Below are 12410 nucleotides of genomic sequence, written 5' to 3'. Positions count from 1 at the left end.
TGTATATATGCATACACACAATCAGGGGCAGACTGACCATATGGGCACTCGGGCACTGCCGAGAGCCTCATGCCACTAAGGGGCCCCATCAGGGTTGCCAGCCTCAATAAAACCAGGGACAGTATGTAAAAATCTGTTTTTTTTGTTTTTTTTTTTAAAATCCCAAGATTATAGCTGCCCCGCCTCTCCAGTACCTTTTCAGTGTGTGTGTGTATTCTGTGTGTGTATTCTGTGTGTGTATTCTGTGTGTGTATTCTGTGTGTGTATTCTGTGTGTGTATTCTGTGTGTGTATTCTGTGTGTGTATATTGTGTGTGTGTATACTGTATTATAATAATCTCCTATTTCCCGGGGGCCCCATGAGTTGTCAGTCCGCCCCTGCACACAATGAAGTTGATGTTAAGAACAAAGGAAAGTGTTAGAATATCATGAGAACCAATATTGGCTTATTCCCAAAATATGTATTTATACAGTATGTGCATAATCGCGAATGAACGTCAATGGGCAAAAAAAAAATATGTAGGAGAGAAATAGGTGCTAATAGACTGCAGGAAACTAGCTATAAAAAAAAAGAGGGAGAGAAGAAGATTCTCTTAAGCAAGGTGAGGTCAGTCATAAAAATGGGTAAGATCCAGTGTTAATTTTGGCAGCAAATTTTGATTTAGTTTTAGTCTTAGGACTAAAATGGCATTTTAGTTTTAGTCCCATTTTAGTCTTCTGCAATTGTTTTAGTCATATTTAATCGAATAAATCTCCAGTACATTTTAGTTGTCTAAAATCTAATGGGTGTAATTAAATTGCAATGCATTAGTTAACATTTCTCTACAATTTCAAACTCATTATATATTGCTGGAGTGAAAAATCTAATATGTTATTTATTATGGCATTGAGGTATGAACATGCACTACAGACCTATGTGTTAATTTTGAAGTCCAATTTCAATTTAGTTTTAGTCTTTTGACTAAAATGGCATTTTAGTTTTAGTCCCATTTTAGTCTTTTGACTAAAATGCCATTTTAGTTTTAGTCGTATTTTAGTCATCTCAGTTGTTTTAGTCGTATTTTAGTTGACTAAAATAATATTCATTTAGTCGACTAAAATGTTTTCGTCGTTTTAGTCAACTAAATTACAACTGGTAAGATCCCACTCAAAATTTAACCCATTAGGTATCTGTGTTCTCAAATGGAATATCCAAAAGACCTCCCGCTTGCACAGCAACCTAAAGACATCCTCTCCCCTAGGTGGTCTTTTAACTCTTTCAATCCCTGTATTTGTAGAGCTGCAAGATCGCCACCATGTGATCTATTAAAATGATGTATGTGCAATGAAAATATCTGGACAGCCGCATGCTATGAGTAAGCGCTCTATGGGAGCGTGAAACGCGTTAGCGGTTATGCTGCATTATTCCAACAGAGCCATGTACGGATTTTAAATCATGTTATTTTTTCAATAAAGAAGATTTTAATTTTACTTTTCCAATCCGGAGTGCGGCTTTCCAGATTTTTTCATTGCACATACATCATTGGAATAGCAATTGCCGGCACCTGGAGCTCTCACAATCATTCACCCAGCGGAGGACGGGAGATTTGAACCCGGTTACCTGGAGCGGTGGCAACTACCTTGATCTATTAAAATGATTAGCAAAATTTGTAAAGTGGTTCTTCTGTATATCATACACATGATCATGGAGGCGATCCCGCAATCTCCTTGTTGTTCTGCCCACATATTGTATGTGGCAGATTTTACATGTAATCAAGTATATCAAATATCTAGTGTTAAAGTTTATAAAATCCTCGACACTGTAATTTCTGCCTCTAACTGTAGACTTAAATCCTTCTCCCTTAATCAAACGTGGACAACAAGGGCAATCTTTTGTGCCACACTTGTGGTTCCCCTTAAAATCAAGCCAAGCGGTACATTTTACTAGATGTAAAATAGCTGGGGGATAAGGAGTTGCCTAGAGAGGGCGCACATCGAGAAACTATTCTAGCCCCATGAGCCAAATCCTATCCTCATAGGATTTCATCTCTTCTCCCAGCTCTGCAACCCTTCCAGCCAGATCCCATGATTTTCCATTTCATTCTGTTTTCCCTGCCACCTCCATCACACACATCCTTCCAGACAACCTAACAACCCTGGGCAGCTTACTTTGGTAATCCATGATAGCTCATCATACCCCCACTTCCTGCAGCTTCTCTCCGGCAAATATATACTTCTTCTCTCCAGCGCCAATGCCCACCACCTCAATAACCCGTCGGCACAGTCTCCTGCACCCTACTGGTTTCCTGCTCACTCAAGCTCCCTTTCTAGTTAGGTCAACAACTCCCAACACACATGGAGCACTCATTGCTTCTGACAGTCCCTGGCTGCTGGATATGATCAATCCTGCCATCCCAACAGGGAACGACCTACTGCAGAAGAGCTTGGTGTCCCAACCCTAGCCTGATAGTCCCTATGTTCTCTTGCTACAGTCCTTTTTTTACTCAGCAAAACATGTTTTACTTTAACGCTAGCCGTATACTGATCAAAATTCAGTCAGTTCAGCACTAACCGGACAAATTTTGATCTCTGTGTGGGCTTCCCTGCTCAACAGAAGTCAATTGTTTAATCAACCTTTGTCAAAGGCAAGGCACATGTTGGAAACATTTCCATTGATCAGCAGCTAAAGCTGCTGATTAGTGTATTCTGACTGTGGCAGGTATCAGAATACAATGTCCCACCGGGGGGGGATTCCTCCATCCACCTCATTTGTGTGGATAGAGGTGCAGCACCCTACTAGTGTAGAGCAGGCAGCTGGGTAAATTTAGCTTGGCTCTCTTGTAATCAGTGGAGCAGAGATTGATTATTTAGGGTTGCTCAGTGTTTCACAGGCTGCTGCTCTTTTACTCACCCCCATTTTCTAGAGGATTCTAGAATTATAGTGAGATGAAGGACAGGGCATGCAGCCTCAATATCTATGCAACTTTAGCCAATCTCTGGGAAGGTGTGCCCAGTAGGTAGCTGGAGAGCCCATATATAGTCTGAGGTTTGGGCAGCAGCTTGCAGTGTTCCTGGGTACAGCCCTACAGGAGGAGACCCCTGTCAGGGGGCTCTACCTGGTGCAGGAGCCTAGAGGAAGTCTTGAGAAAGACATTGAGGTCCCAGCTAGGCCTAGCTGGGGGGGGGGGGGCTATTTTCAAATCCACATCTGGGGATCAAGTCTGGGGAGCTCACTGGAGAGAGCCAGGAGGAAGTTGCTGGGAAAGAGCACAGCTGTCCTATGGTGGAGTGAGTCTACATCTCACTAGGAAGAGCCTGGTGGATATCGGCAGGAGGCAATCGATGATCCTGTTGATGTGTGTAGATGACCCCAGTGCTGAAGAATAGTGACTGTGTATAGCTTTTAACTCTGGAAGGAGTACCGGTCACCATGAGCATAGAGATCCTGTAGGACATTCAGTTTTGTGCAGTGCAGCCAGAGTCCTCAAGTTGCTCAGTTTTTGCAGTATCCCATGCTCCCTACCCCTATCAAAGATCGTTCCCAACAAATGAAAAAAAAAGACAATTCTTTGGAGCCAGCAGAAGAGTGTGCACTCTAATGCCCTGTACACACGGTCGGATTTTCCAACGGAAAATGTGTGATAGGACCTTGTTGTCGGAAATTCCGACCGTGTGTAGGCTCCATCACACATTTTCCATCGGATTTTCTGACACACAAAGTTTGAGAGCTTGCTATAAAATTTTCCAACAACAAAATCCGTTGTCGGAAATTCCGATCGTGTGTACACAAATCCGACGCACAAAGTGCCACGCATGCTCAGAATAAATAGAGATGAAAGGATTTTCCGACCACTTTGTGTGACCGTGTGTATGCAAGACAAGTTTGAGCCAACATCCGTCGGAAAAAATCCTAGGATTTTGTTGTTGGAATGTCCGATCAATGTCCGACCGTGTGTACGGGGCATAAGAGGGAAATAAAACTAAATTCACCAGACGCTCTTTAGGGGGTGCACTACAGAGCAATGTGTCCGTTATATTTGTATATGTGTATGTGTGTGTGTGTATATGTATGTATATATATATATATATATATATATATATATATATATATATATATATATATATATATATATATATATATATATATATATATATATATATATATACACACACGTTTTTTTTATTTGTTTTTCATTCAGCCAGTGTATGGCCAGCTTAAGTAACATGGAAAACAGAAGATTGTTTCTCATACCTTTCCACACAGTCTGCACTCCAATTGACACAGTTTTGAAACCTGTGCTGTTGTCTGTTCAGCTTCTGGAAAAAAGATTATGAAATGTATTCACTATCCAAGTTAGTTTTTAAATAGTTTTAACCTCTGTTTTCTAGAAATTAAAAAAGTGACCAACAGTACTCTCCTGGCTTAAAGGTTATGAGTTTGGTATGGGGACCATGAATCCCTCTGAATATCATTTGAGGGTTTAGGAGCCAGGTGTAGAGCAAAATATTACAGGTTTTAAGTAATAGGCAGTGGCTGGTGATAGGAGTCAGCCCCTGGCTTTTTATGTTTTGGGTAACCTAACATTGAGATCTCCCTGCCATAATTCCCGACTCTGTTGTTGTCTGTCTGAGAGTTTTGGGTGTCCTCAGCCACCTTTGTGTGTTTAGACTCTGCCAAGCTTCCCAATTCAATTCAAACTTTTATACTGGTGTAGAATTTAAGCATGCCTGTGTGTAAAACCAGAATATAAATAAAGTTTTGCTAATGACTGTGTCTAAATCGAAGTAGACCTATGGCCTATGTTCAAGATATTTTATCCAGTTTTAATTTTGTCAATTTATTTATGCTTTTATGGTTTATTCAGAAATAAGATGCTTTTTATATTATACTATTTATTATTTGTTATGTGTATGTATGCATGTATGGATGCAAGATCTTTTTTGTAAATCTGTTGAAGGGTGAGTTTTGCTGCCACTAAACCATGTTGCCTGTTTTTTATGCTCAAATTGTGAACTATTAAAATTGTTCTTGGACATTTTCACCTTATTTTTGTGCACCTATTTGTGTATGTTTCTGGTGTGCTGGACTGTGCCTGCTTGTTCGCGGGTGCATTGCTTTGCAGGCTCCTGAGGAAGCCTGCAGTGATTGGTGGGTGAAACGTGTAGACAGTGTGACGTCATCACGTCCTAATGTCACAGACTGCAACATTATCTCTGATCAGTCAGGGCAGGGCAGCCTAGTTGGGATGCCAGCGCACCCCAATAGAGGATGCAGTGAAACTTGCTGATGCATATGATCTGGGAGTTTACTGGCCATGCCCATGGAGGGACACTGACCAAGGGGTGGTGAGGTATCCACATGAAATTTCTAAGTGAACCAATGTATGGCCAGCCCTGTATATAGTGGTGAACTGGCTGATTTACAAAGAATGACGGCGATGATGCCCAGCTATATATTCAGAATGTCTACCTGCTAAACTTCGCTGCCTATACTACTTCCTTTCTAACTGCTTATGTGAACTCTGCACTTGGCTCTGTCCCTATGTACCGACTGCCACTATTTCCCATTCTCGCCCTAGCCTGCAATGCCTATATGTGTATTCGGGAGCTGTGAGCCTGTGTGGGTCATTTACAGTACATTTGCAGTTTTCTACTGAATAAGTGCTCTCCTTCTACCCTGTTTCCCCGAAAATAAGACCTAGCGTGATTGTCGGTGATGGCTGCAATATAAGCCCTACCCCCCAAATAACCCTAGTTAAAGTCCTTGTAGGTCTTATTTTCAGGGTAGGGCTTATTTTCGGGGAAACAGGGTAGGGCTTATTTGGGGGGTAGGGCTTATATTGCAGCCATCACCGACAATCACGCTAGGTCTGATTTTCGGGGAAACAGGGTAGTATAGCCTTGCATGGACTTAGAATTGGCAATGCTACTATCCCAATTAGATGATCATTAAGGACTCATGTCTGGACATTTTGGAGCTTACTTTGACCAACTGGTATTTTTAGTTCCCTGGGTCACTGCTGTACAGGTGTAGTATTTCCTGCAGATTCCTGTGACAATAATTCCTGTTTGTAAGGCTAGCCTGGAATCATATACTGTATGTGGCAGCTGCCACTGAATGGGAATCGTTGGGCGATATTACTACAGTTTTAGAACATCAGAGTTATTCCCTTTGGAGTTTATTTTTATACTATGGGGATGTTAGTTCGTATGCATTGTGTCGTCTGCACTGAATGTTTTTAAATGACATTGTCATTTCTTTAAAATTTTGTACATTGTGGTATAAATAGAGCTATTTGATATTTTTGTGTTAAATTAATTGTGCTTTGGTTTTTCTGCTTGGTCCTTATTTCTGTAACTACTTTTTTTTCGATGCCTCCCTTAGTCTCTGGATTATTGGACGTTTTAGTTACGACGACAGCACCAGATAAATAATGGTGAGTCGATGACCCAAGGTCCCTGTATATGGTGGGTGGACTTTCTTCTTTCTTCTTTCTTCTTTCTTCTTTCTTCTTTCTTCTTTCTTCTTTCTTCTTTCTTCTTTCTTCTTTCCTTTGTTTTTTATTCTATTATTCAACTAAATTTTCTTACAGCAACAGATGGGAATTCCCCTCACCACTGCCAGAACACAGCGCTGTATACTCTATGTAGCTAATCATCATACAGTTTATACAGGACTGAGAGCGGACACATTAATTTGTACAGAAAATAGTATTCTGGGTTGAGACACACTTGAGGTCTTCAGCTACCTTGGGTGAGTCTGGACTATGTTGCTGTACCTTTTAAAGAAGATGGGGCTCACTCCATGTTAAATGACGTTTAGCATTATTGTATATTTTGGAAAGACATTATATAAGTTCTCTGTCCTGGATGACTGGGGAATTATTGTATCCGTAATACTTATATTCACAAACTGTACATTCATGTTATATCATTCATTCGGTCAGGGTCGGCCCTCATGCCAGTCAGGAAATCAGGATCTGTGCTACTTCCTGTAGAATTGATGTGGACACAAAACAGCACAGAGAGGTAAATCACCACCCCACAAACCAGAATAGATAGCATTTTTTTTCCAGTAGGCACTTTGCCACAAAGCAAAACACCTGTGTGATTAGGCACTGATGGCAGCAATCCATTACCTTACTCATGTGCCACATACTAGTTCCATAGTAGTAGTTCAGGGACCAGGTTTAGCTTCATTGGCCAAAATGAAATAAGGATAGGAGAAATACAGCACTTACGGACACTGTTGTCAAGCAGAAATGTTAGGATAATCCCTAACAACATAGGGATACATCACAGGTGATATGATAAATATTGTGATAACCGAAATATTGTGCAACTCTATATATAAACATTGAATAATAAGTGAGGTCCATTCACAAACGTGAGTCGAAGTTTATATCTTATACAATATGAAGTAGTTCATTCCTCTGACATCAGTACATCGGAAATGGTATTCATTCATTAAAGTGCTGTTTTAGTGCAGAAAGACCAAACAGTGTTTTCACCACCTTGTGAAAACACTCCATTATGCTACCAGAACTCTCACCTTAACCACTTCAGTCCCGGAAGGATTTACCCCCTTCCTGACCAGAGCATTTTTTGCGATACGGCGCTGCATGGCTTTAACTGACAACTGCATGGTCGCGCGACGTTGCACCCAAAGAAAACGTCCTTTTTTTTCCCCCCACAAATAGAGCTTTCTTTTGGTGGTATTTGATCACCTCTGCGGTTTTTATTTTTTGCGTTAGAAACAAAAAAAGAGCGACAATTTTGAAAAAAAAGCAATATTTTTTACTTTTTGCTATAATAAATATCCCCACAAAAATATAAAAAAAACACATTTTATCCTCCGTTTAGGCCAATATGTATTCTACATATTTTTGGTAAAAAAAAAATCGCAATAAGCGTATATTGATTGGTTTGCGCAAAAGTTATAGCGTCTACAAAATAGAGGATAGATTTATGGCATTTTTATTATTCATTTTTTTTCATTAGTAATAGCGGCGATCAGCGTTTTTTATCGTGACTGCGACATTGGGGCGGAGAGATTGGACACTTCTGACACTATTTTGGGACCAATGACATTTATACAGCAATCAGTGCTATAAAAATGCATTGATTACTGTATAAATGTCACTGGCAGGGAAGGGGTTAAACACTAGGGTGCGATCAAGGGGTTAAATATGTTCTAGTGAGCCCATTCCCCCTACAGTTAGAACAAGCTGAGGGAACACGACAGGTCACTGGGAGCAGTAGAACCCTGTCATGTTGCTAGGCAGAACAGGGAAATGCCTTGTTTACATAGGCATCTCCCCGTTCTGCCTCTCCGTGTCACGATCGCGGGCCACCAGCAGACATCGAGTCTGCGGGAACCGGGGGAGCGATTTAAAGGGGACGTAATGGTATGCCCTTTTGCACAGCCATGCCATTCTGCCGACGTATATCATCATGTGCTGGACGGCAAGCGGTTAAAGAGGCAATAATACACCTTATGGATGTAGTATCCATGATGATGCTATATCTCATATGGCTCCCTGTGAGAAGTTCCAGGGTCCTCCAGGTAATTCTGGGTAGTGGTCCTTTTTTAAGGTGCAATATTCCATGATCTCTCCATATGTTTAGGATATAAGATAATAATTATCCATAGTGTAGTATTTAAAAAGTTAGTGGTTTATTAAACAAATATCAACTATTACAGTTAAAAACACTGAATCTCGTATCTGTGCTAAGACTCACCAGTCTTTTACATCACTTCTGGTCCAGACTGCCCTACGCATTATGTCACGCATAGGGCAGTCCAGACTGAATGAATACATTTCCGATGTACTGATGTCAGAGGAATTAACTGTTTCATATTGTATAAGACATAAACTTGGACTCACGTTTGTGAATGAACCTCACTTATTAATCACTGTTTATATATTGAGTTGCACAATATTTTGGTTATCACGATATTTCTCATATCACCTGTGATACATGTTTATTGATGTTGATTTATTGTATTTACTGTATATACACTATTGAGTTTGCGCAACATCAATAACACTCTACATATTGCTTTATTTGTGGGAACACAAAAGGTGTAAGCAGCAGCTCACTTTACTATCACTGATTTGTTTATCTTTAATTACATTTTTATTTAATTTTTATTGATTCACAATTGGGGTAGCGCAGAGGTTAATACCCATCAATGTCGGGATATAAAACATCAAGGAACAAAGGAACAAAAGCGGGTGATCTAGGATGGCTCATGGGTAAGAAGGGCAGTCATGTTACTGACACCTGTTGTCCCCTCATTGTCATGATTCTAAAACAAAGTCTTACAAGAAATATGTCATCTGTTAATGCAAAGTCCTGAGTAAGCAGCTTGTGACCGTGAAATGCGTTGAGTATGTAATATGTGACAGTTGAATACTAACAAGAAACCTTCCCTATTGTACGATGAACTCTGTTTTTTAGTGATGGGCAAACCGTTCGGGCCGAGTAACAGTTCTACCCAAACATCACATGTTCGCCCGTTCGGCGAACACCTAAATCTGCGGGGAGCTTTGCGGGATGTTCGCCCGCCGAATGCCCCACAATGCACTGTGCGCCGCAGGTGCAAGGCTTTTCCAATTAGGACACAGAGCACTGTTAGAGCCCTAATTGGACAAAAGGATGATTACTTTGTCCAATCACGGCTCAGTGCTCATAGTCCCACCCCGCACTAGAAAAAGGTTCCTTCCCATAAGAACCTTCTGCAGTGTGTTGTTGTAGTGAAAATAGAGTCACAATAACACACTAAATCGCTAATAGTAAACTGAGCCCTGCTCTGAGTATAGAGCGTTTGTGTAGTGTTAGTATAGTTTGAGTATAGTGTGTCAGTGTAGTGTGTTCGTTTAGTGCAGTGTCCCGGAAGATTTGGCTGCTCAATGACCAAGCAATTTTTTGCGATACGGCTCTGTGTCGCTTTAACTGACAATTGCAAGGTCGTGCGACGCTGTACCCAAACAAAAAACAACATTTTTTTTCCCCCACAAATAGAGCTTTCTTTTGGTGGTATTTGATCACCTCTGCGGTTTTTATTTTTTGCGCTATAAACAAAAGAATAGCGGCAATTTTGAAAAAAAACACTATCTTTTACCTTTTGCTATAATAAATATCCCACATTTTTTTTTCAAAAAAACTAATTTTTTCCTCAGTTTAGGCTGATATGTATTCTTCTACAAATTTTTGGTAAAAAAAAAAAAAAATCACAATAAGCGTATATTGATTGGTTTGCGCAAAAGTTATAGCGTCTACAAAATAGGGAATAGATTTATGGCATTTTTATTATTTAGTAATGGCGACAATCTGCTATTTTTATCGGGACTGCGATATTGCAGCAGACAAATTGGACACTTTTTGACACTTTTTTGGGACCATTGACATTTATATAGCGATCAGTGCTATAAAAATGCACTGATTACTGTATAAATGTCACTGGCTGGGAAGGGGTTAACACTAGGGGGCGATCAAGGGGTTAACTGTGTTCCCTAGGTGTGTTCTAACTGGGGGGATGGGACTTACTAAGAAAAGAGAGAGATCGGTGTTCATACTGTGGATGAACACATGATCAGTCTCCTCCCCCCTGAAAGAACTGGGATCTGTGTGTTTACACACACAGATCCCAGTTCTCGCTCTGTCACGATCGATAGCGGGTACCCGGCAGTCATCGCGCCTGCAGGGCACACGCATCGGCTCCGGCAGCGAGCCTCAGTCGCGTGCGCGTCTCTAGTGGCCAAAAGGCGAAGCGACGTAAGGTAAAGTCCCTTCGCCCAGCCGTGCCATTCTGCTGCAGTAAAACTGGCGGCTGGTCGGCAAGCAGTTAAAGCATAACATAACATTTAGTGTTGTATACAGTGCTGTATACCCTTTTTGGTTGCTGCGTGTGTTTTGTTTTGTCTTTTTTTTGTCCACTGCCCTTTTTTAAATTGTCAGCCGCAGTTTCTGACTGCGACACTGGTGTTCCCCCCTTTTTTAATTTTTTTTTTTATAAAACTGCCTAGTGGCTGTCCTCAATTTAAAGAGCACCAAACACCACTTTTCATTTAATAAAGAACATTCAATCACACATTTTCCAGTATCTAATAAAAAAGCCCCCCCTATCATGTCTGGGAGGTCAACAAGGAGAGGCAAACGTTCCCATGCCACTATGAGGGGGCCAGCAGCGTATGCGTCCACAGGCAAAGGTGGACGTGGTCTGTCCTCAGGCAAGACATTTGCTTTTTTTAGGGATGTTGCCCATGCTTTTAAGCCACAGCATGCAGAGGAGGTGGTGGACTGGCTTACTTAACCATCCTCATCCTCCTCACCCTCCTCTAACTCAAGCTCAGGGGCGGTGCGACCACTTGGCAAACTAGGCAGCTGCCTAGGGCTCCCTGCTGCCTAGGGCGCCCAGTCACTGGTGTTCCTACTCTCTTCTCTTTGCAGCGATCAACTAAGTCTCAGCATCAGCAGGCAGTCACCGCTCCGTTCGCACATGGTGTCAGAGGCGCAGCGGCAGGAAGAGAACTGTGTCTGTGTCCCGACTCCCAAATGAATGGGATCAAGCAAACATTCATTGATGGGTGCTGGTGAGGCTGCATTTGATGGGCGCTGGTGAGGCTGCATTTGATGGGCGCTGGTGAGGCTGCATTTGATGGACGCTTCATTAAAAAGGTGGGGCTTACATGGGCAGGGAAACGAGGAGGAGCCAAGGGGGGGTGGAAAAATTAAGTTTCGCCTAGGGTGTCAAAAATCCTTACACCGGCCCTGACCAAGCTGACACTAGTGCACAGTCCACCGCAGCTGCCAGATCGGCTTATTCTGACTTCTTGTCCACAACTACTCTTGCCATAGCCCCAGCACCATGCATTGAGGGGTAAGCTGAATTATTTGAACACAGCATCAGCCACTTGCTTCTTGAGGAATCACAGACATTACTTGATTATGATGTTAGTTCTAAGGTAGAGGAAAGGAGGAACATGAGCCTACAGAGAGGGGAGAGCACTGATAAGCAATAAATTGGCAGTCATGTTTCCCCAGCCCCAGCGTATATTACCAAGTTGGCACCAGTGATGATGAGGATGGAGGGGATGATGATTATGAGGTCACTGACAGAACTTGGGTGCCAGATAGAGCTAAGGAGGAAAGTGAGGGGGAGAAACAACCTCAACGAGTCAGGATGTCCTCCAGAGGCAGCCATCATGGAAGAGTAGAGAGCAGCCACCCTATTCCATCACATTGTGGAGCTGTTATTTCCCAGCCCACTTCCCTCAGCTCAGCTGTGTGGGTATTTTTTAGCACATGGGCAGCCGATCGCACTATTGCAATTTGCAATCTCTGCCGCATTCAGAACAAGCCTGGCAAAAACACCAGCCATTTGGGTACCACATGCTTGACAAGGCATTTAATCTCCCACCACTG

General features: G+C 41.9%; 1 protein-coding gene across 1 annotated transcript in view; it reads right to left on the bottom strand.

Annotated features, from left to right (window-relative positions):
- LOC141147953 (uncharacterized) overlaps positions 1-12410 on the bottom strand; it is a 483492-nt gene that overhangs the window by 104664 nt on the left and 366418 nt on the right. Inside the window, exon 17 of the mRNA XM_073635113.1 lies at positions 4231-4295. Within this exon, the coding sequence (XP_073491214.1) occupies positions 4231-4295 (65 nt within the window). The remainder of the gene's footprint in view (positions 1-4230; positions 4296-12410) is intronic.

The sequence above is a fragment of the Aquarana catesbeiana genome, linkage group LG06 (genome assembly GCF_042186555.1).
Source record: "Aquarana catesbeiana isolate 2022-GZ linkage group LG06, ASM4218655v1, whole genome shotgun sequence".
Classification (NCBI taxonomy): Eukaryota; Metazoa; Chordata; class Amphibia; order Anura; family Ranidae; genus Aquarana; species Aquarana catesbeiana.
The sequence above is the reverse complement of the archived record's forward strand: the minus strand, read 5'-3'. Positions and strand labels throughout refer to the sequence as shown.